The 26,002-nt window shown below is 36.7% G+C and overlaps 2 protein-coding genes across 2 annotated transcripts; one reads left to right on the plus strand and one right to left on the minus strand.

Moving 5' to 3' along the window:
* Nucleotides 1-285: 285 nt before the first annotated feature.
* LOC140151845 (small ribosomal subunit protein uS2-like) lies at nucleotides 286-7,943 on the minus strand. Its single transcript, XM_072174173.1, has 7 exons — nucleotides 7,813-7,943; nucleotides 4,479-4,646; nucleotides 4,205-4,323; nucleotides 3,574-3,819; nucleotides 3,193-3,321; nucleotides 2,591-2,734; nucleotides 286-1,485 (listed from the first exon to the last, which is right to left on the minus strand). The coding sequence occupies exons 2-7, from the start codon at nucleotides 4,609-4,611 to the stop codon at nucleotides 1,249-1,251; spliced, it is 1,008 nt and encodes a 335-aa protein (XP_072030274.1). The 5' UTR covers nucleotides 4,612-4,646; nucleotides 7,813-7,943; the 3' UTR covers nucleotides 286-1,248.
* A 306-nt stretch (nucleotides 7,944-8,249) lies between these two features.
* Nucleotides 8,250-22,836, plus strand: LOC140151857 (uncharacterized). Its single transcript, XM_072174180.1, has 8 exons — nucleotides 8,250-8,290; nucleotides 12,706-13,009; nucleotides 15,078-15,844; nucleotides 16,177-16,318; nucleotides 19,298-19,421; nucleotides 20,331-20,432; nucleotides 20,956-21,269; nucleotides 22,045-22,836. Exons 1-8 carry the CDS (start codon nucleotides 8,262-8,264, stop codon nucleotides 22,216-22,218), a joined length of 1,956 nt encoding a protein of 651 aa, XP_072030281.1. The 5' UTR covers nucleotides 8,250-8,261; the 3' UTR covers nucleotides 22,219-22,836.
* The last annotated feature ends 3,166 nt before the right edge of the window (nucleotides 22,837-26,002 follow it).

The raw sequence follows: 26,002 nt of genomic DNA on the forward strand, positions 1-26,002 counted from the left end.
ACTGCCCATCCTTAGAATGATTAATTTATGGAATGATCAGCCACACTGTAAAGTGTGTGGCCTTGTGGGTCTGGCAGTGCACTATAAAGATCATCACCCTGTGGTTGGGTTGCAGCGCAGGGGAGTACTGGATTAACTCCAGGATCAAACTAACTTAAAACAAATATACTTAGATCAATAGGATTTTAGAAGAAACCTTGTTTGTTTCCCCAATTAAAGAAAGTCCCTACCAAGCATCACACTAGGCAACACCAACATAATTAAATGAGACAGGACACAATCTGATATAATTCTTCAAATTGCCATGTTTATTTTTCTTTAATAATAGGCAATGTTTCACAGGATATCGCTATCAAGCAATATCTTCCTCAGGTTGATTGACATTTTAAATTCTTGGCCAATGGCCGATCACAAAGCACACATGCATCTTTCTAGTGAAAAGGTTTTTTTTTTTTACATTTTTTATTTATTTTAAGGGTACTTTTTCAGTTTCATCATCATCATCATCATCACCACAGCAAGGATTTGTTCAAACCCAAGCTGTGGATTTTAAGTAAAGTTAAGCTTTTAAGTAAAGTTAGCTGTAACTTTTAATATCAAAGTGCAAATGACTAACTTGTGTCGTATTATGCATCAAATGAATTGTGTCTGCAGTACTAGCACTGCACATTGTAAGCACCAATTCATACAGCACAGATCTTCATTATCTATGCTGATCTTAAAAATGAAACGCATCATAATTTCTCGAGTATCACACATCGCAATACTCTAGTATTGTTTATCACAATACTGTATTGTAGATTACAATACTGAATCATGCAGCACAGATCTTCATTATCTATGCCAAATTCATTCAAAAAATGATGCATTTGTCATTCTGAGTATTACACATCATAACACTCTGTACACTCATTGAGTACACCGAATCGGACAACATAGATCTTTTATCTACGCTGATATTCACAAGACATTACCTATGATGCATTATTATCATCATCATCATGATTGTTACCTTTGTGAATTAGTTTAATTCACAGCTTTTGACAGCCAATTTTACTATGTTTTGTGTTGTTTTCTGGATCATCTAGTAGTAAGCATATGAAGTGTCTGCTTAATTATAGAACTTCTACAATAAAAGCTGAAACAAATCTTACAAGTCTGAAAAGTATGAATGTTATTCAAATGCACTTTGATACTTAAGAAAGATGCATAAGCACTAGTTTTGAGGGGCTGTTCATATCAAGCTTTCTACCATTCCTGTGCACTGTTGCTACCACCCCATTCACCACCAGATGGTGGTGGTTGAGACGCCCAATCCTGTGTTGTTGGTGGTGGTGGTTGTGCTGCTGTTACTGCTGCAGCTGGTGCAGTAGGTGCAGTGCCAGCAGACCAATCCTTGGGTGGTTCAGAGGCCCAGTCTTCAGTTGGTTGGAAGGTGCCAGACTGGATGGGTACACTGGGTACAGGCACAGACTCTGCTGCCCACTGGTGGATTAAGAGAGGGGAAAACAAAAAAAAGGAACATATTTAGTGGCAAGTTAGTCAAGTTCATAATATGGACGGGTTACTTAAATGTTTGGTACATACATTAAAGTGTTGGTTGCAGCTGGATTAAATACAGTGGCAACTCGTTAACATGAAGTTCCTGATAACAAGAAGTATGTTTTACATTCCCAAGCATACATTTCACATGTTATTAGAACTGGATAACACAAACTCCTGATAACAAGAAGTAAAACTTGAATTCCGCAAAACTTTGTGTTAATGAGTTTCTACTGTATAGACAAACTTGTGTTCATTTTAGTGATTATATTTTCTCCAAATTTTCTGAGAACACACTGAAACTCACTGACAAACAAGGTAACTAACTGGTGAAGTTGTTGTTGGTCATTACATTCACATCATTTCATAGTAATTATTTCAATTGTATCAGTGACATCAACAATCTACATGCATGTCCCAATATTGCCATACAATTTGGCCATACACCCAATAATAATGTTTAGGATTGCTGGATTAGGGATCAACATAACATGCAGAGGATATATTGGGTATGCTACATTAAAACCAAAATGTGTGGTTTGCTCCACAGGCCACAGGGACACCCTCAATTTTCTTGAACTCAATCTTTTTTGCACAATTGTAATGCCCAATGGTGTACTAAAATACCATGTGAAAGACTAAGCAAGAAGTGCTTTTATAATAAACCCGGGATCCGGTTTTGTTCACCAATCGAATGATGGCTGAAACGTCTTGTGCATAAATCATCGACTTATAAACTGTGCATATATATCATTATTCGTCTTTATTATATGTCTTATTTATATACATCCCGGCTGTGTTAAACTTGGCTCAATAACGAATAGCGAAATACACGCATTGATGATAAATATAGGTGCTGGGATGAAATAGATATTCTCCTTTCACTTCCATTTGTTCAGCTAGAAATTGGGGGCACAATGTGGACAGTGACTAATATTTTGTGGAAAACAAAGCAAGAATCTATTATTTATGGAAACTACACATTATTGCTTTAATGTCACCGATTTATGTATTTAACTCAAATATTGACAAATAGTTGTATACTCACATCAGTAACCTCCGGCATTTCTTGCGTTGCAGCAACAGCAGGTACAGCGCCGCCATCAGCACCCCACTGGTCAGCATATGGTGCTGGCACATTCTCCTCCTTGGCCAATGCCTTCTCACGAGCTTCTTGCTCTTCTTTCTCAGCCTACAAATGACAACAAAATGATGTTACACTCATTATCAAAAGGTGATGATCATTTCTAAGAGTCTCCAGCAATTTCTGTCGAAATAACAATATACTTTCTTGTTCATATAGAAGCTTGGGTATTGCTATGGATTTATCTTCCAATTTTTTTACACAGGTTGCTGTATTGGAGCAAGCAGAAAACAAAACCTTACTGATGGTGCACTGTAGCCTTAAGACTTCAAAGAGGTAACAATCACAAGATTTTTTTCCATCTACCACATGATGCACACTTTTATGGGTCACATCTATCAAGGAAGGTCTTGTCCATGTTTGACTGACTGAATAACTGTAAATGGTAACGATATTTTCCTGCCAAGGCAAAAAATGGAATGTTCCAATCAACACTTGAGGCAAATGGTACATTCCATCTTTCACCAAATGCAAATATTCTTTCCATTGTACAAAAGCTAACTCACCTCCTCTGGATCTCTGTAGAAGTAGAGATCTACCATGACATCCCATGGCATCTCACGGCTGATGGTACCACGAAGCCTCAATACCTCACGTGCCAACAACCACCACATAAGACCAATGGAATGGGCACCCTGCAAATTTAAAATGAACTTGTATCAAAGTATGAAAACACTTAAATGTTGCTGATTTTAGAACAGACCATGAATGTTCATTGTTTCACCTAATCATTATTTTCAATCAAACTCTCACCAAACCAAATCAAACTATTTCAAAATAGTGAGATGTGGTTTTAGCAAAAAACTCCTTCACAATCAAGTTGATCGATTCACTGCAAACATATTCTCAGTTACAACCGTCATTGTGATAATCCTAAGACAACTTACCTTGTTGTTGCAAGGAATAGCGACATCAATATGCTTCAGTGGAGAGTCTGTGTTACACAGAGCAATGATGGGGATGTTCACATATGAAGCTTCAGTGACAGACTGGTGATCAATTCTGGGATCGGTGACCAGCAGAAGACGAGGCTCACGGAAAGCTGCCTGGATCTGGTTAGTGAATGTACCTGGGGTGAAGCGTCCAGCAACTGGAGTTGCTCCGGTGTGGTGAGCAAACTTCAAAATGGCACGCTACAAGTAATGGAATAGAACATGAATCTAAGAATTAATGTTTAAAATCTAGATTATGGTTTAAGAGAACTTTAAAATGAAGTATCCTGGAAAAAATGTGAACCTATTTCATCATAAAGTACAATCTTTTTGTTGGAGGCAAATAGGACATAAAGTTCTGGTTTCAGGCACCATATACGGTTAATTGTTCTTTTAAATGCTTACTTTTCTAAAAACAAAACAATTTTTACTGCTCACTACCCCTCCCCCTCCACCACAGCATCCTTATGCTGCATACATTTACATGCACAAACATTCACACATATCATATTTGTTAGTCCCTGTATGGATCTTCTGTAAGTGTAATAATTAACAAAAATCAAAATCACAACTCTTTTTTATTTACCTGGCCATAAGCCCTGGCAGAGATGACACAGATATCTGCTGGGTTCTCGATGGCAACAATGGTACGTGCTGCAAGCATGATCTTCTCCCAAGTCTTACGCAGATTGATGATGTAGCCACCTGCAGAGGGAATACAAAAATATTAGCAAAACAGACAAGATACAGAAATAACTTCCTAAAAATATAAGTGTCCAAAAATATTTAAACAATAAATTCAACTTTAGCTATAATTCTGACAGCAGTCAGTGCGGGCTTAACATGCGAGTATAGCTTACCATCAGGTTTGCGCTTGTACATGTACTGTTCCATCTGAAAGTCGACATTGTTAGCACCCAGGTGAGTGCCACAGGCCAAAAACTTGGTCACGTCATCCTCCTTGAGGGAGAGGATATCCAAACCTCCTGACATTGTGCTGTTGATCGGAGTAAGTGACGGTGATCAACCTGATAAAAAAGAAAACAAGAAACTTCGCTTAGTTTAAGCAAAGGGAATGCTCTTTTTTTGAGCGTAAAATGCGCCCGCCAGTTTTTGAAAATGCGCAATTTGCCCATTTTTTACCAAAATGTGTTATTTTTCCCAAAAAAAGTTTAAATGCAATATTAAAATTTTTAACTGTTTTTCTTCTATATATATTTTCTTGCAATTTTTGTGATAGCCTATATTTCTATACTTTTTTAAACATGGATTACGTTGAAGAATACAGAATGCAGATCATATGGATTCTTTGATTTTAGTGAAAACCTCAGGTTTTTTGAAATGAGTACTTGAAACATGGTTATTTTGGTCAAATCTTAAAATTTGCGGTTGGACCTATAATGCGCAATTGTACCCAAAATGCACGATTGTTGGCTTTTTTTGTGCATTGTGCATTTTCCTGTCCTTAGTTTAGTTTTAGACAAAGCGAGACGACTAGAGAGATTTGAAGTAGGCCATATTGGATAGAATGGGCATCCAAAATAAGCTCATACAAAATTGTCCAACCTTTTGACTGTATTCTATATTGTCCAGACTTTCTAAAAATTTGGCGAGGGAGGCCCTCGAAAGGTAGGTGATCAGATTTTTTGTGTTGTGTTTTGTACCTCACATTGAGGCCTGTACCAAAATAATCCAATTCCCAAGTTTTTAGGTAAATTGCACTAGTGGTTTTGGTATTAGAAGTAAAAACACGTTTCATAACAGCCCAGTGAGGATGAATTGATGATCAATTTCTGAGAAAGTGGGAAGTTTGCGTATGCAATACCTGAGAAACAGGTGTCGGAAAAATGTGTCAGATTTGTCAGTACACCGGGATCATGCAACAGGCTAGCGGCCTTTTATCTTTTTCTTTCCCGGGAGTGCGTGGGCCTGAACCTGCTAGTCCCAGCAGCACTGCCAGTGCGCTAATCTCCCAACCACTATTTTTGACTTCTTTCTTAGCACTGTTTTAACAAATTGGCAATAATGTACTTTATCAATGAAAAAAATTCCGATTTTTTTTCCTATCTCTCTCTTAAATTTTCTTTCAACTTTTTTCTTTCTTTTTTTCTCCCAACATATATTTTCTTTCAACAATTGTCTTTCTTTCATTACTTTTTCCTTTTATTGAACTCATTTTTCTTTTCATTCTATTTCCTCCTGTTTTCCCTCGTGTATTTTCTTTGAATTTTTTCCTTTCCTTTTTCTATATTTTTTTTTTTCATTTTTATTTATTCTTTTTCTCTCTCATAATTTTTCTTTCCTCATTTGTTTCAAATGTCGTCCCTTAGCTTTACATTTTTTATTTCTTTTCTTTTAAAAACATTTCATTCTTATGTACATGCAAGCCTCCACTTCACTTGTTTTCCTTTTCTATTCTTTTCCGGTAGTGCTACCACATTTGTTTAGTTGCTCATAAGTAAACCTGAAATTCTGAAATTGCCAATGTTAGTACAGTACACTTTTAGTACTGACAGGAAAAAATTAGATAGTCTCATCAACTACATGTAGTTCTAATCTTCAAATGAGGGTAACTTCAAGTTCATTTACTTCTAAATTGAGAGCTCTGAATCTAACACTGTCACTGTTGCTGGTTTTCTTTTTTGTTTCTCTTTCTCCATGTTCTCCAGTGCAGTGATACAAATTTGTGAAGGTGTCCTAAATATTATATTTATAACCTGAAAACAACCATTTCAGTACACCCTTTCTGGGGAAAAATTACAGAAAAAAATTGTAGTCATTGACAATCCTCAAATGACATGAATGAGGATAAATTCACTTAATATTTTTCCAGTGGAGTGCAGTGATACTATACATGTAGTAAGAATTCCAATTGAATGAACGCAGCTTTCAACAGCTGCACTCGATCCAACCGCGATCGTATATCGCGTATTTCAAACTACAACGCGAACGCACGACCTTGGATACAATGCTAACCAATCATGAGTGCGTTGGCATGGTTGATTCACTTTGCGTTACTCACGCACAGTCGCACACGCTGGCGTACATCACGCAGTGGACGCAAAAATTCGTCACGCTATTAAAAGCTGCGTTCATTCAATTGGAATTCCCACTATAGTAACTGATACCAAATTTTTTGACATGTTTATTTTAAATCAGCTTCTAAAACACAAAAAGTTGTTACAGAAATCATGAAATTTATTGGGCTGTTTACACTAGCTCGAGATACTCTAGCTAAAATACAGGTTTACATTTACTATCTTACATTATCTTGCTGTATTTCAGCTAGAGCTCCAAACGACAAGCTTCCGGGTTTTTTTTTGAGAACAATACTGTTACGTAAGATGAAGAAGCCACCCGCCTCGGAGCCCGCCCTACGCATTATTTCATTGTACTTATTGCAATTTGCCTCCACACATTACGTAATCAACACAAAGCTTTTGTGAGGATTAGTGAGTGGATAAGAAATTGACAGTGGAGGATACGAAGGACACGCCGATTGTTAGTTGTCAATCATGAATTGCCGCAACGTATTAATATTTTACTGCATGGCATTCCGCAAACACCAAGACAAATTATGCCGTATTTTTCCAAAGATCATCTCATATGAAGTAAGCTGAATGCGATCTGTACTTTTGTAACATTCCGATCGCTTTTGATCACCTATTATTGGCGAATTTGCTTGAAAACACGTGAGTTCATGTTGTGTAAACATAATTAGCATAGACACAAATGAAATTACGATGCAATACAATGGTCAATGCAATTTGAATGCGCAGCAGATCTATAGAAATAACGTTGCCCGGTTTTATGCAGAATTAGACCCTGTCTGGTTTACACTGATGTGATACACCACTCCATGCCATGGGACCAAACTCCACCCACCACAATGACCATGCCCACATGCCCAATACATTTTCCATTGCATTGACAATGATTGAACATTCACACGTGCTACGCCGACTGTAACTGCAATGCCAATCATCATGTGGATGCAACATCATGAACATGTGGATGATGTGCAAGCCCCGCTTGAAATCCCATGCAATTTTCACCAAATTTGAGAGCCCACATACCATTCTTATTTTGAAATAGTGTTCTTTATTGGTTGAACAATTGTTACACTAAGTCTATATTAAAAATCTTGAAAGAAATTGGCCATATTTTCATCTGTAAATTACACTTTTTACTCACTATGTGCAAACGCCACACAGAGATTATAGGAAAAGGACGAGGATAAGCTTCAGTGTTACCAGTTCATGGTGTTGAGTCTTTGAATAATTCCCTAGTATATTTGTAAATAAATATTGCTATGGTAATTTTACATTTTAAGTTATTTTTTTTTTTTTATGAAATATTAATAAATATATCAAAATTTATAGAGCGGTATTTGCTGATTTTTTACTTATTTTTGTGGCTAAATTATAAAAAGAGTTTTTGCATAACAGGAACGCTAATTGATTGATTTCGTGGTAAAAATATGAGTATAAAAACAAGTAGTTAAAGCTATTAAAATATCTGATTATCATATTTTATTTTTCAAGTATCTTATGGTATTAAAAACGTTGTTTTTAAAATGTGATGAAATACAAATAAAACGCCTGGTTGCTTATAATAACCTTTGACCTAGCCAGAAAAAGAAAATGGCAGCGCCCTGTGAAAATTTCGACAGGTAAAACTCTTATTTTTATCATGATTATCTGTATCTTCTAACACATAAACAACTTCCTTTCATATTTTATCGTTTTATATAAAATATAGTTTAACATAGTATTAAAATATGACTTCCTTTAATGACTGAAGGCAATTGACGTCATCTAATATAAGCTTATAAGCCGTGACATCATACTGAAACTCTTCAAGTCTCTGGTTAGACCACACCTGGACTATGCTATGCAAGCATGGAGCCCGCACATGGAAAAGGACAAGAAGGTCATCGAAAAGGTGCAGGCAAGAGCAACCAAGCTCATCCCGAGTATTCAGCATCTTACATACGAAGAACGACTAAGGAGACTCAACCTCACCACAATGGAGAAGAGAAGGGAAAGAGGGGACATCATCCAAATAAACATTCAGAATCATGAATCAAATCGACAGGATCAATCCAGATACCCTTTTCCAGAAAGCGGACTAGTACCAGGGCACCAGAGGACACTCCCAAAAACTGGCCAAATCAAGATCAAGACTAGATACAAGGAAGTATTTCTACAGTCAACAAAGAGTGGTGGAAAATTGGAACAAATTGCCTGAAAGTGCTATTCAATCGCCCACACTCCTCTGCTTTAAGCAGGAACTAAGCAAATTGGGTTTCTAATGGGCAAAAAAGCCCCCCAAACCCTGCCACACTATTATCATCTCAGAAGAAGGTGAAGGTGTGGCATCTAAGGTATGTCTAAGGTATGTCTTAAAAATTAATTCATTGGTCTTACTAACGCCAAATTGGTCAAGCTGGGAGATTCCACGTTTGTTGATAGAAAAACAGCCTAGGCTAATAGAAATTGGCACTCCATTCGTGGTGGATAATAATAAAGTTTAAAACATGTAGGCCTAGCCTATGTCCGCACTTAGGCAGGGTGATTCTTTTTGGATTATTTTATTTGATCCTATTTGTGACCTCTTCTCATAATTTATTACTTTCCTTTTCTCACAAGTAAAGTCTGAAACATCGAGTCGTAGTACCGTCCATGCGAACTTGGATGCCCGGCTTGGATGTAAGCTTTTAAAATAAGCTTACATCCAAGCCTTGCATCCAAGTTCGCATCTAAGCGCTTAAATAGGCCTACATGTTGACGCAAATTCAAGAAAGTAGAAAACTTGGAAGTATGACTATATCCCGGGACTATATCTGCCTGTATTTTGCAAACTAAAACAAGAATAGGGCCTACTCTATTAAATAAATACGAAAATGAGAGTAGGCCTATGACTGAATTAATTTAGATGCCAAGACACTGAAACTGATATCGTAAAAGTCACACCGGCGCTTGCACAAAGTTATGAATGAATCGTGCCGTACATGCGTACAATGGTTTATACTCATCACATGTATATCGCCATGGTCGGGGCCAGGGTTCCCGTTAAGGTTTTAAAATGTGCGTCCGTAATGACGCTTAGTTTGCTGACGAAGTTGCAAAACTTGCGTCCAGACAGATTTTGAAAGCGCCCATCTGAAAGTCACGATTATGACGATACACACGTACCCGGTCTACACCTCATCAAATGTTGATTGTTAAAAAAAATAAAAGTGCATTTTCACGTGATATTCCATCTCCGTTCGCTATCATAATTTTTCTCATTTCTGTGTCAGTTTTGGTCCGAAACGTGGTCAAAAACAGGTGCAAAAACATGAGCAAAGTCTGTCAATCTTGGGCAATTTTCATTCGTACTTTCACTTCCGCATTTCTTTTTTTAAATTAACGTGTTGTTGATGCTACAAAAACTAAAACACGCGCTACCACAAAAAAAAAAAAAAAGGGTTATCATTTGGATTTTGTCTTTAAAATTGCTTTTATTCATCGTAACAATAATACTAATAAAGGAAACCTAGATTATTTATGAGAAAATAAACTTAAAATATTAAAAATTGAATATTGTCAGGTTGTGATAAATAATTAAATAAACATTATCCGCACGTTAGCGGCACGTGCATGGTTGTAAACAAATCAATCGGGACTTCCCCAGGCCAGCGATCGTTCGGAAAGCATGCAAAAAGTGCACGATTTCCTGACGTTGCATTTACAAATATTGCAGAATTTACTTCAATTCTCAGCAGGTAGGTCAAAATTTTGGGGCTTTTATTATCTTAAAAATATAAAAGAATAAAAATTTCTCATTTTTATCATCAATTAATGATAAAATTTTGAAGTTTTGTCTGCGTCCACATGCATGTGACATGGACGCAAAATACTTGATTAGCCATGTGAACTTGCGTCCAAATTTGTAAAATACGCGTCTGGACGCAATGACGCACACTAACGGGAAGCCTGGTCGGGGCACGTATATAGGGCTATTTGCATGCGTGTCATGGGTCGACCTGGCTAAAAATCCGGCGCTTATGGGCGAATGTGGCAACCCAAAATTCTGGTCGACCTGGGAGAAACCGATTTACGATAACTTCTATGGTCTATCGTGTGCGATACGCTATTTTTGGTCGACCTGGGATTTTTTTCTCCCAGCTTGACCCAAAATGCCTTACTAAAATACTAACTTAGACACAGACTTTAAGGTACACATTTCGAGGTGCATAACAAACACCAAATTGGTGTCATAACAAACACCAAATTGGTGTCGATGACCTGACATGCATGCATTCTTTTGTCGAGAGTTCACATGGTCTTTCAATTTGTGCCGAGTGTCCTTGGCAGACTTGACTATGCTTCAGTGGTCATGAAAGGATTCAATAGATAACCTCTTCCCAAAGATGTTTTACTTTAGTAAAACCTAGATAAGCTGATGCCTATACTGATGCACGGCAGTGAACGTAACCGTCCGTTCCGGCTGAAATCCAGAAATTACGTCATTTGTTCTGGTGCTGCCACTTCCGGGTAACGCGGGAGAAGAACATGCCTTTTGCAAACAAAATGGCCGACTCGTCCCGGCCCCTTTCCAGCGAAAATACAGCTTATTTAGCCAATGTGAACATGGGTCATCGCCAGAAATATTTTCCTATGCATTATTGGACTAACACGTCAGCTACATGGTATTTCACGATATAACAGTAATAAAAAGAAAACTGCAAACGTTTGTTCGTCGGATTTTGACGAAGTGACCAGCTCTAATGACGTCATGATGTAAACAACATCTGGGTCGTTATACTCGTTAATAATTAATTACGTAAACCCAAATATGGAAACCTCCAAACCTATGCAAATTAGGTGTTCGACGAATCAAAATACGATCAGCCCACCTCCAAACCTATGCAAATGAGTTCAGGCGGTTACGTGAACATGTAAACTTATGCGACTCTTGTGTATACCGACCTCTGTGCCTCTGCCCCACTAATCCCCAGCTATTGTCTGCAATTGCACCTCGGAAGATATATTATAACAACTCAGTCCCTCAAATGATAGTCATATAACGACCAAAAGATAAATGACTGACTATCATTGAGGACTGAGTTCCATAGTCTATAACTTACTATACTCTTGGAAATTACCTGCGTAACCTGGTCCATGCGTTAACAATTAGGGGTGGTGCAACAATTATGTGTACCCCTGGGGTGGTGAATTATAGGGGGACAAAGATTTTTGGCAGGCCAGGGAAAGCATATTTGGCAGGTCGAAAGAAGGGGGGTCAAGTGATTTTTGGCAGGTCGTAAGGGGGGGGGGAGCGATTTTTGGCACAGATATCGATATTTTAGGCACTGTTTCTATATTACGCTCTTAAAAGGTGTAGGAAAACGTTAGGAACACATTCAAATATGCAAGCCAAAATTTCCTGCTCGCTGCGCTCACATTATAATACGGTATATGATAAGACAGTTTGGTTTTAAATTCGAGTTCCCCAAAATTTTGCATACATAAGTGGGGGCAAAGATTTTTTGGCACATCAAAAGGCACATCATTCGTCGATTTGCGTCGGATTTCTGAGCCTGCTGTCATGCCATGAACACGGCCTTTTGTGGTGCCAATGTCATTATTGTGTAAAGCTGCATTTATACTCATTTGGTTACTCATGCTAGACTGAATCCTTGTCATTTACAACTGCGCAAGTTACATGTATGTGTGTTATGCATGTTAGTGAACTTTGACAGACTGAGGGGGTCAATCTATTTACATGCTGCTTTTGAAAAACAACAAATTGTGCGCATGCTTAGCATGCAAATACAACGGCGATTTTGTACACTGATCATGCGTGCGATTCAGTTTTCTGCAAAAGAGATTGAGTATGCAATGCATCTTTAGAAATGACCGACCATTGTGTGTTCTCAAGTGGGTACTTCGAGACCTACATGTAACACACATTTGTAATGGTTCAATCAAGCATTAAAAGTACTTTTAGTTTTTGAGAAAAAAATTATAGTGTGAAAAAGTTTAGTTCATGTGTGTCAAATATTGGTACAGTATTTTGCTATTTTCATTTTTCATCAAGGGTCAATGAATTCATTGAGGAAGTCTGCCAGAATGTTGAAGACAATTGCCAACTCTCTCATCTGATATGCTTGGATTCACACAAACTCTTACAGCCTTGGCCGTCAAAAGTTACAAATGATGATACAATTGAACTAAATCTGGATTCCAATAACAGAGAAGTAGTGACTGATTCTCAAAGGGCTAATGATAGGGAAGGCAACAAAACAGATGATGCTGTTTTGTCTGCTGAAGAGGCCAAAGCTTTAGCAGAAGTTGATGATATTTTAAGCAAGGCACAAGAAGCCAGAAAGCTACAAGCAAAGGTAAAATTTGGTAACAAATTAGTTTAAAAAAGTACCGTAAAGATTCGCCTGATGGCGCACTTGGGCTCCTTTGCCTTGGGTTAAATTTTATGAATAAATAGAGAACTCATTCCGCTAAAATCCAAAGAAATAAGGTTGCATGTCCTTATTTGCTGGTGGGAATTTTACAGGAAGGCACTTTTAGGTAGTGCCTAAAAATCAACTTAAATGTCAAAGAAGCCCATAGTGCCATTAGGCGAATCTTTACGGTATGTGGTCATAAAGACAAATTAATCAAATTTCATATTAAAAAAGCAAGTAGTTAAAATCATCATAAATATTGCAGGAATGCAATAGTTGTATGATTTTTGCATGTCAGGGAAAAGGCATAAACACTACCTTTCAACAGTAGCAAGTGAGAATAAAGCACTATGGACCGGACCCATTGAAACCAAGGTATTAGCCAGAGAGGTGTCTTTAGGGTGTCCAAAATGGTCAAAAATACCTTATTCTTCAAAATCAGAGTGTCCACTTCCTACAATTGTATTCACTCCATTATAAAAATAAGAAATCTCTGGCTAATGCCTTGATTGAAACTCATTGCACTGTTGTGTTATTTCTTGTATCAAGTTTTTAGTACATGTATGAATGATGTGACTTTCAATAACTAAAAAGGAGAGGATAAAAATTAGAGCGTGTTAGTCTATCCATCTAAAAAAATACAAAAACTTACAACTTTTTTATTAATTTTTCAGATTGTCTGATATTGCAAATTGCTGACTATTCCTTAAGGGCGTACTACACCCATATATTGGTTTGATTGGTCTAAAAAAAAATATTTTTTCATTTATAGCGAGACGATATATGCACAAAAAATGTGAAATAAAAAAAAATTTAAAAAAATAAATAAAAAAGGTGTTTTTAAACCATTGTATAGTAAGTCATTTTAGCCCTATATATTTTTTGTTTACCGTATCCTGGTAACTCAGATGCGTGTTTCATAACAAACCATAATTTATTCTTTTCAACATGTTCAAGTAGGGTACATGAATAGAATACATTAAATCCTTTGTTATACTCTCTATAGAAAATCTAGTGGTGCTTGCAAAATATATAACACTGAATAAATTAAATAAACACTTACACAATAGATGCATAGTCATTAGTCAATTTGATATTGATGTTGTTATTGATGTGTTGTTAGGAGAAGAAAAGGCTATTAGGTCACCGTATGTCAGGTTATAGGTCAATTGGTTCAGGTCAAATTTAAGCATCAATTTTGAATACACATGTGAGTGAGAGTCTGTGATACAAAATGTATCATAATGAGGAATAATTTTGATATTCTGTCTTTAACTGGATATATATCGAGAAGTGCAAGGTGGATATACTAATATACCTTGGGATGTAAATGGTGAGTACAATTTAGAATGCCTAGTTGAGATGGATTTCACAAATAAATATAAAATAGTTACCAAAATCACAAAAGCTAAGCTTACGGAAAACTACCCAATATGGTGGTATAGGTGACAAGAAATACAATTTTTTCAACATTGCTGTAGTATGGTTGTGGTAACCTGTTACCTATGGCTTAATTAAGTTTCAGTGAAATAATGTCGCAAGTTAAAAATACAAAATATAGCTCAACATTGAAAATAGAAGCATTTTAACCAGTTCCTTTTTTAAAGTTGTGGAGCACCAAGTTCATGAAGTCATAAAAGAAATCAGGAACCACTTATTCCCATTTTACATATCAACTTTATTTCCCTAACGTGTTAGCAACACATATCCAAAATTTTAACGAAATCCGTTGATATTAAGCTTTCCAAAATGAAGTGAATTTAAATCATCAGTGATGTACCACCTTTTGGCTTCTACTTTTAAAAGCATGTAAGCTACGTTGATACCGATGCCACCAATAAAACGAGAATATTTGCCCTTCATTTTGCATACCACTTTGTCCAATTTTTTTTTGTAATTTCTTCACAAAATGCAAAAAATGCAAAAAAAAAAATCAATGGGTGTAGTACCCCCTTAAACTTAGAATTTGTAGAAATGCTATAATTTTGAATATGATATTTCTCAACAGCTCACTAGAACCACAGCCAAGAAAGCAAGGACTCACACATCTCAAAGTACAAAACAAAGCAAACCACAGCATTATGAAGCAGAAGAACCAAGCTCAAACTCACCACCAACACTTTCCTCTGATTGTAATCACACTGAAATAGACAGTGATCCTGTAGTTATAACTGAATCAAAGCTACAGAGTTTATTATCCCACACAACCACTAAGCCTTCCACAAGTGCTTTCAGGAATCAAGCTGCTCCCAAAATAAGAAAGAATCTGAGTGGAAAAGGGGCTTCAAAAACATCTGCTTCATCAAGAGGTGTTGTGAAAGTACCCAGACCAACATCAGCTGCTAAGATGCAGTATAAGACGTCATCATCTGAAATAGGCAAGCACAATGTGAATAGAAAACCACCATCAGGTTCAACAAACAGGACTTTGCAGAGACATAAAGATCAAACGTCATCAGAGAAGTTAAAGCCATCAGGTAATAGATCACAATCAGTGGAAAGACGACCATTTGATGCCAAAAAGCTGACAAGATCACAGTCAGAAGAAAGAAGGCCAAAGGTCAAATCCAGTGAAAGGGAGGTCAAGTCTGCCGAGTCTAAACTGCGTCAACAAGATGTGCAATTAAAGAGACCATGTAGAAATGACCTGGACAATGCTATTGTAGGTATGGTAGAGGGAACTGACAGGTTGAGGATAGGAGATTCTGGTGGAAGGCGAAAACAGGATGAACAGTTGGTTGGAAGTTCCCCGTCATTTCTTTTGAGGAAAGATGGGTAAGTATTCAGATAATATGATTAGGACCAATTGATCTGGTATCACATAGCAAAATGCTTCATATTTTCAATATAAAATATATATTCTAGAGATTATCACTGGAACTACATTTTATTTGTCTAACTAAACCGTATACCCTGGCGAGACAATCAAGACTCAAGAGTCATGCTGTGAAGTAACCTAATTGCAAAACACTTAGAAAAATTGCAACTGATGTACAAGTGTATCTCCCTCACTTCAGGGGGAAGTTGGTGTATTTGATATTACCAAATAAAACAAGTAAAGACCAATTAACGGATCACCATGTTCTTTATATATTTTCCCCTCGCAGTTCTACTCTCACAGTTCCAGCGAAGTTGAGGAAATTACATTCCAGTGCAGAGAAATTAAGAGAGAAACTTTCATCAACTAGCAGTTTGGAGGTGAAGAGTAACTCTGTAGAAAATCACTTTAAAACAAGACTCGAGGCCAAGGTAATGTTTATATCTTAGTTATATGTATGTTCATATGGCAGGCGTGCTACATTATATGAACCCCTGAGTTTGGAGATGAAAAGGGGTGGGGGTTATTGCTATATATGTTATCTATGCCATCAATCTGCTGATTCATAGATTGTCATTCCACAGCTGTTTCTTTTGGTACAGCTTTTATTTTTGTCACCATAACCTTGATCTCTTAATCCGAACCCAATCCTAACCTAACCTAGATCTCTTAATCCGAACCCAATCCTAACCTAACCTAGATCTATTCCTGACCCTAAAATCTAACTTAGTCTTAATCACTTGAGGTAGCAGTTATTCTAAAGTCTTGCTAACATGTTGACAATCACCAAGGTCTTAGCCAGCCATGTGTCCACCCGTCTTTAAGACGGCCTAATCTAATTTTAGACGGGTGGATTTAATGGATTTTACAGATGTGATAGCTCTAAAACAGATGTTTTTAAGGTTATATGAACTTGAGACTAATTCAGAGTGACACGTTAAGGCCAAATCAGGACATATTTGACCCTAGTGACCCTTCCATGGGTATAGACAGTGGATTTAATGGATTTTACAGATGTGATAGCTCTAAAACAGATGATTTTAAGGTTATATGAACTTGAGACTAATTCAGAGTGACATGTTAAGGCCAAATCAGGACATATTTGACCCTAGTGACCCTTCCATGGGTATAGACAGTGGATTTAATGGATTTTACAGATGTGATAGCTCTAAAACAGATGATTTTAAGGTTATATGAACTTGAGACTAATTCAGAGTGACATGTTAAGGCCAAATCAGGACATATTTGACCCTAGTGACCCTTCCATGGGTATAGACAGTGGATTTAATGGATTTTACAGATGTGATAGCTCTAAAACAGATGATTTTAAGGTTATATGAACTTGAGACTAATTCAGAGTGACATGTTAAGGCCAAATCAGGACATATTTGACCCTAGTGACCCTTCCATGGGTATAGACAGTGGATTTAATGGATTTTACAGATGTGATAGCTCTAAAACAGATGATTTTAAGGTTATATGAACTTGAGACTAATTCAGAGTGACATGTTAAGGCCAAATCAGGACATATTTGACCCTAGTGACCCTTCCATGGGTATAGACAGTGGATTTAATGGATTGTACAGATGTGATAGCTCTAAAACAGATGATTTTAAGGTTATGTGAACTTGAGACTAATTCAGAGTGACATGTTAAGGCCAAATCAGGACATATTTGACCCTAGTGACCCTTCCATGGGTATAGACAAGTTGTTTTATATTTGAGGGTCAAATTTTAGTGTCTGCTTGGACGGGTGGTTTCTGATTTCTGGCTAAGACCCTGACAATCACTATAGTCTGTATACCTTCTTCGAGGCAGTAATTTAGATATCATTTTTTCTTGTATTTCTAAAGTAATGATGAGAAGTATCTTAATACTAATTACGGCGTGTCCGTCCTCTGTCCGCTGCGATCGCGTCCAGCAAGGTGCGCTATCGCGTGCTTTCGCGGTGCGCTATCGCTGAGTATCCACAGGAGTGTGCGCGAGTACAGTGCGCGCATCGGAAAAGCATTACAGTGTGACTAACAGGTGCATCTCATCGGACCAATAATTATAGGCCTTATTTTCAATACCAAACAAGTGCACACACCAAACACGTGCATATAGGCCTATATTTCAGCAGAACATGACTATTTCCGGAATCCTCCAGAATGGTTAACATAACAATTATCCGTTGTGGTAAGGCCTATAACCGTTTTTGCGTTCACGTTTCTCGCGATTGATTTCATTACTTACCGAAGTAAGCATCACACCTATAAAACAAACAGAGTTGATTAAGTTGTGTCAAGTTGGGTCTTGATCATTGAGAGACGCATTTCATAGTAGTTTAAAAAGTCAGGGTAGGTATATGGGTAACGGGTTTAGGTAATTAGAAATAGGCCTATCACGAGAAGCGCCCGACCCGAGAACCGCGAAATCTAGTACTATATAAAAGTATATGTATTTTCAGAGAGAACATGAGACAAGGACTCCAACTAGCATAACAGATTCCTGCAAAAATTAACAGTTTTGAGAAAATTGCAAACTTTGATTCTACTTTACTGCCTTGAGGAAGGCATACAGACTATAGGAGTATTTGCTTGATTGCTTCCACCACTTGATCATCCAATGATTTGTCTCTCAGTTGCTTGCTACTGATAATATGATACAGCCATAGGCTTTTATCATGATTATGAAGTTGAATGTGATCATCAGTTACTTCTGCTTTGTGCCATCTCGGTGGCCATCATGTTTGCCATTGACACTCAAAACTTTTGATTCAACTCTTGATGTCTCTTGTTTTACTTGGTCATCTCTGTGAGCAGTCCATTCATTCTAACTGTGAAGGTACCCTGTGGTGGTTTTGGGAAAGTTTTGATGGTGAAAAAATTGTTCCCAATGTCTTGCATATATATTTGACCTCCGGGTCTGAAGTTGTAAATCTGTCCATCTTTGCTTTAGTTATGAAGTGGTTTTCAGTCTCAATTGCTGACACATTTTGTAAATTAAAGCCTTCAAACTTACAGTGAATGAACTTGTATGTCATGAAATGTTAAAGGAGTATTTTGTGATCCTAGCATACTCTTTTTATGACATTTTTCACTAGATATCCACGAAAAAGCTTACTTCCAAAATTTCAGTTGATTCCGATTTTGCATTTGCGAGTTATGCATGATTATGTGTATTAGACTGCTCCATAGACAATGTGTTGTAATTGCGTTCTGGTATACCAGAACGAAATTCTAATTTCACAATATCTTTGCTAAACGAATTAATCTGCAAGAAATTTTTTGTACATAAACATTATGTAGCCAGAGGTTTCCAGTAATATAAAAATCTCAACTTTTTTTGAGAAAGTGGGGGATGATGCTGTGGATCACAAAATGCCCTTTAAATATTAAGTTATTTTTTTATATCTTTTATCCATGCAGTTTTCACATGAAGAAGCAGTGTCTCTAAGGGATCTGGAAGTAAGATTACAACAATTACATTCTGAATGTAGTCAGCTGTGTTTTGTTGCCAGGGAACTGCAGAAACTTGCTACTAATATAACAGGTAATGAGCACCACAAATCATCTGCAATATTTAGGAGTGGGTTATTATTAGGGCATGCATGATCAGCCAATCATGGCAGTTGTAGAACTCATCTTCAAATATACCTTTCTCTACTCCCATGAACCTGTAACATTGTGGAGATGCTGGCATCTGAAATTCTTTGGATGAAAGGCAAGTCCTCTATTATCAGTCTATATAGACAAATTCAATTTCACACATTCCTACACCTCAATGGCAGACATTGACATGGGACCATCCAACCTGAAATGTGAAATAATGCAGGCTAGGTGGAGGTTTTAAACTGCATTCCATCACCCATGTTATGCATAGATAAAAGAATGATGAAAGTTGACAACACAATACAATATAAGATCAAGTTTTAGCAGCTTTTATCCACCCAATTGGGCAGTCACAGTGCGGATGGACCCCAGTAATGGTCAAATGAATTCTAATCATCAATATGTCTTGGCTCGTTGGATTTGTTTATATGGGCAGGCAATGTGCATGACTTCTAAGGAGGTGCCATATTAGGATTTGCATAATAGAGATTCACATGACATTTCATTTTGTTATGAATGATGTTCTGTAATTTTGATGTTGAAGGACCAGCATGGACTGAAATGAAGATTAAGAAGTCTTACTATTAAACATTCCAAAGGTATATGGTTTTCCCTTTTGTGGAATGATTCCTTCCCCTTGCCTTTCCCTGTTTCCTTTTTCTAATTGATTTTACATAGAAGACTCTGAAGTCAATGGTGCAAATTTATACGAAGCATCCCAGAATGTGGAGTTTTGTTAGTTTGCATTATTATTTATTGTGGATTGAAGTAAATTTAGATTGGAAGAAACTGGTGGTAGTTATAGCATCGACATAGTTAATGAGCAATTTGTCATCATATTGATTTGCAGGTATATGTACATGGCAGGAAATCTACAGGACCAAAGCTATGCTACACACCATTACAATAAGATACAATGAACTACAGCAAGAAATACAGCAGCTCAGAAAAGGTAAGAAACATTTCTACCACATTTGTTGTTGGCTGGTAGTGGAGAATGATACTTCTGATCAGGCAAAATCCAGGCTAGTTATCGTTAAGGAAGTTTATCCAGTTGCATTGTTTTGATACTTCTTGCTTGCATATAGACCTGGGCCATACTTTTGGGTATTTCTTGGGCAAAATCACAACAAATTTCACAACAACAAGTTTCCAAGGTTTGCTTGCTGCAATGTCATGTTCATCCCTGCAACCCCTAATAGCTTTTTTGACATCCATTTCAACTTAATGTTATGAAACACAAGGAATTCAGTTAGTGTACTTACACTTCAGCAGAATCTTGTGGCTCTAACATCCTGCTAAAAAATCTCCAAAGTCATATCTTAAAACTGGAAGTCCTGTTGAACTGAGTAGGAATGAAATATACCAATTTCTTAAAACAGGAAATATGCAATTGTTTTACATTTCTGCTATGAAAGTTTACAGTGAAAGATTTCTAAAAACTGGATGACCTGTATTTTTAATCTCTTGCACAGTTGAGAAGAGCCTTCTTTCCCAAAGCAAGCAGAAAGCACCACAAAGGAGTTCATCACACAAACGTAACCTGTCATTGCCGCTACCAACATCGTCATGGATACCATCACACACCGAGAAGAAAAACTATAGACACATGATATCACCAACATCTGATGGGGCAGAGGGTGCTTCCAGTGGATGTTCCAGTATTTTACCATCATCTACTGGGTCTGCATCTAGTGTGATGCAATACAACAGAGCCAAGGATCTCAAGAGATTGACTGCTTTGCAGTACCAAGCTCAGTTTGTCATGTGGCAGATGGATCTGGAAAAGGTATTTATGCTTGCATGGTGAAGCTCATGCTATTAAAAAAACACTTCCATCCCTCCCCAAAAATATATGATTGATAATGGAATAGGCCTTATCATAATAGATTTGGTCAACTTCATTTCATTTATGTTTACTTTGTATACATTTAGTAATGGTTTAAAGTTGAGCTGAATCATGTAATATGGAATGTCCTGTTCAGAGGATGCCAAATACAAAACCATCACAATTGTCAAATGTAGAGATGCTGAAGGTAACCATACAAGCTTCATCTTCTTTGGTACTAGATTAAATGGGGGGGAGGTACATGTAGTATAATATCTTTTTGGTCTCACCCCGAGTTGTAATCTGTCTTGGAGGGGGGATCCAGTTGTTTCTACAATGGCCAAGACCAGCTGACCAGTTTTTTTTTTATTATTTATTTCTTCTTTAACTTGGGACACTCAATCAGTTGAAAACACAATTAATAATCTGTTCTTCCTTGAGGCCCAGGGAAAGTTTAAAGTTGAGCTGAATCATGTAATATGGAATGTCCTGTTCAGAGGATGCCAAATACAAAACCACCAGTATTGAGACTTCTGAAAGAGCAGCTCCCTGTATCTTCCTTCCCCAAATAGCCATGTATTTTAATACATGTCTATATAATAATACATGTCTATTTGATAAAAGTCTATATTGATAGCTATGTGCTTTGATGCTACACATCTTCCTAGCTCAACAATCAAAACAAAGCTAAGAGTAATCTTGACTCAATACCCTCCTCTCTTGTTTTTCTCCCCAGTTGATTGCTGATGATATCCTACCCCTGCTGAAGGATATGGATCCAACTGATGCTGAGTTCATACCGTTGTATCGCACTATCTATGGGCTGTTGTGTCAGAGTGCGGAAGCGTATCCAGCATTGGTGAGAGATAACATTGGAGATAGCGATGAAGAAAATGGAGATCATGGATAATCATGGAATTATGGGTAATAAATTAAAAGAATTGTGACTAATTGTGTGAATATTAGCCCTCAAAGAGAGCATTTTATCCAAAGAAATGTGACCAATTTGATGTGTTTAAAACACTTTGTTAGCTTTAATATATGAGGCAAAACAAGCATTCCATTCTCTCTAGTCTAAGGGCTAAATGCAGTATGTTTCAGCTTGATTTGTGGGAGTTGAATATATACCCGGTGATGCATGTGTACAATTCAGGCTTAATTTTCAATGACATATCCTAATTCCTAAAATGATGTCATTTAACTGCAGGAAATTGGTGCTGCAATCAGTAACAACATATTGATCTTCTTTTTTTATTTGTCTTTCAAATTTCAAATATTTTGTAATACTGATGTATATCAAATTTGTAACTAAATGTAGTCAATGAGAAATTGAGTTGGAATTCATTTTTGTGATCATCTTGGCAATATAAGGGACTGGACCATTTGTACATAATTGTATTGTAGATTGAAACTGTGCCACACCATGCCACAGTGCATGCTGTGTCAGGCGGAAACACATAGTGGCATAACATGATTTTTCCAAATTTTCACATAGTGATATGTGAGTTTAGAGCTAGCTATATCCTATATTATTATTTATATCAGGCTTTTGAGCGATACAATAAAACTGTATATTGTACAATATTTGCAAAATACCCGGATGCAATACAATATTTCTTGAATATTGTACGAGTATCGCGTACGCGTCGCGCGTTACCATGGTGACGGCACCAACACGCGTCATGATACAACAGCACAACAATACACTACAGACATCGTAACGGCTCACAGGAGATTTCGCACTGTATAAACAAGTAAAATCACAAACTTAATTCACGGCAATTCTGGATGATGATAACCTGAGGAAATATAATCCACATCTGCAAATAAACCTATATATAATTATTCCGAAAATGTCTTTGGAGAGTAAAGAGCAGAAAACAAGAAGGTCAAAAGGTAAGCTTACATTAAAATACACATTGGTTAAACCCGGTGGCTAGGTAAGCTTAAATTTTCATTTTACCGCATAGCAAAAGCCTGATATAAATAATAATAATAATATTGAATGGCTTATTTTCGTGTGATACAAGAATAAATTGCACTAGATAGAAAAATATTCTTGTATCACACTCAAAGCCATTCAATATTATATAAATAGTTATTCCTTTTTAAGTATTAAAGATACAGTTTAATAGTCTGAACCTTAACTTCAATTTCAAATGGAATGGGGCCACTGACAGATAACATTTGATGAGTATCGACTCTGTTATCAGTAACATATCATTCAAAACATGTTTTTCTCAGAAAAATATTTTGTCCTTCATGTATGCCACTATGTGTTGCGACCGATGAATTGTGATGCATTATGGGTTGAGTGTAAATGGTGACATTATGGATGTACAATACTCAAAACAATGAATACACACTATTCAGAGCGGGAAAATGATAGCACCACCTCTCTTTATCTTTGTTCTATGACATACAGATCTATTGAATATATTTTTTTGGTTTATACCTTACGCTTCAAACATAATTTGTTTTTTATCTCATTTATACGGTACAATTACCGAATAGGGTGCAACTTGCTAGACTTGAGTCCAGTCCTCGTTTATGGAGTTTAGGGTTGGGGTAGGGCAATCTTGTAATAAGACTAGTAGAGTTGCACCCTATTCGGCAATCGCTCCATTTATACAATGGTAGTAAGAACAGTATTAATTTCTTTGACTTCCATAAAAAATGCACATGTCATAGGATGTTAGTCAAGTAACGGTGTTCAGTTCTCTGTTTGTTTGTTTGTTTGTTAGTTTTTCTGATTGTTTTGTGTTGAAATGCCTACTTCATAATGTGCAATTTGGAAAAGAAATCTTTAAAATCTAATATTATAAAACTGACTCTAGAATAGTTCCACTAACTGTCACTAGTACTGCATCAGTACTGTTGTTATTGTATCACTGTATTAATTTGTTTGTTTGTTGTAAGTAGTTTTTTCCTCTTCAAATGTCTATGGAAACATTTAATTATTCAATGTGAATTAATATTTTTGTAAGTGTATGCCATATACATGTAGATTTTTCTCAATTATTGTGTCATAAAGGTTGGTGGTCTGATTGTACCACATGCGGTTTTTTCCCTCACTCTGAGGCCCATCGCCCAAGCATTCTTATTTCTAATTTCATGTTAAATTACTCACACGGTTAGGATTATAGAAGAAAACTGTGTATATCGCAGTGGCCTATAGAACAGTACATGACTTATGAGGTAGTGTACTACCAAACCACCATGTTCTTGTTCATACTGCATAAACGAAACATATTTCAGGGCTAAAAAGTGTTAGGGAAATGTATGAGCTTTGTACTTGATACCATATTCTGTATTTTGATGGGGGTAAGTGATGAGGATGAGACTGTCAATCGGGTCACCCACCTTTAATAATAAAAGCTTGGATTCAGAGAATGTACACTGCAAGCAAGCTCAAAATCCTATAGGTTAAATACCACTAATTATGTATTACACGGGTTTCAATGGGAAAATGTCTAATTTCGGGTGGAATTTTCTCATATTCAGAACTCTCACAGTTCAATGCCACTAATATCAGGTGAAACTATATGATTTAGATGCCAAATGATCAAAAATTCAACATAGGTTGACCTGAGACTTTTCTTGTTTTAACGCACTGAACCGTAAACACCTTAAAATGACAGTGCGCCTCGAAGCTGAAAGTTACAATATAGTAAGGAGAATATTTAATAAAAACCGAAGCAGTGCGTATGAATTTTGGTACTATTACAACAAAATGTCATATAATGAGAGAAAATGTACCATTTTGAAGCATCAAACTCTAAAAAGTACTTTTTGGCTATATAACTTGATCAATTTCAGCGATTTTAATGCAGTCTTTTCAATGCCATGAAAACAAATAGTTACTCGTCGTATTTCAATGTATCGCCCAGGCCTATTAGTGGTATTTAACCTGCAGTTAAATGCCATGCCCCCAAAGGCTTTGATTACATGCCATAGACTACAATTGTAAACAAAACGATTGTGGGCATTACATTTTGTTAAATTAAAATCTATAGTGATATTAGGTAAAATACTTGGCAAAATAAATGAAGTTGTTAATGCTCGCATCTGTACAAAGCTCAAAATAAATGCCTGGGTGGATTTTGACCTACCAGAGTTGCCTATTGCCAATGGCTCACTTTTGCAATAAATTTTAGTGCCATAAAATAATATGCAAGTTGAGAACAACTTGAAGGAAAGACATTAGAATTTAAAAAAAAACCAAATTAATGAGTTTTGTGAATATATTTTATAAACCTTTTTGTGTTGTTTAGAACCAGACAACTATGTGATGATTATTTTTGCATTCCATATATTGACCAAAATGTATAACATTGTGATGCTAGTACTTTACTTTCAATTGACATCAGATTTAATGCTGCATGTTAGTTTATAATATTTAACATGTAGTATATTTTTCTGTTGACAGTTTGAGGAAACTGCTAAGTAAGATATTCAAAAACATTGACACTTACAAATAAGCTTCACACCACCCCTCTTGTAGATGCTGCCAAGTGTGGAGGTGGAGGTGTGTGTGTTTTCCAACTGGGGAGATTCACACACCCACATTCAAACTGGGGAGATTTTTTTACACAAATCTCACAGCAACCGCCATACTGTGGAGGTTGCTCTAATCAGAAAATGACAGGTGGTATACCCCCCTCTATGGCTCAAAAACCCCATTTTTGAGGTTA

Source organism: Amphiura filiformis, chromosome 1 (assembly GCF_039555335.1).
Source record: "Amphiura filiformis chromosome 1, Afil_fr2py, whole genome shotgun sequence".
NCBI lineage: Eukaryota > Metazoa > Echinodermata > Ophiuroidea > Amphilepidida > Amphiuridae > Amphiura > Amphiura filiformis.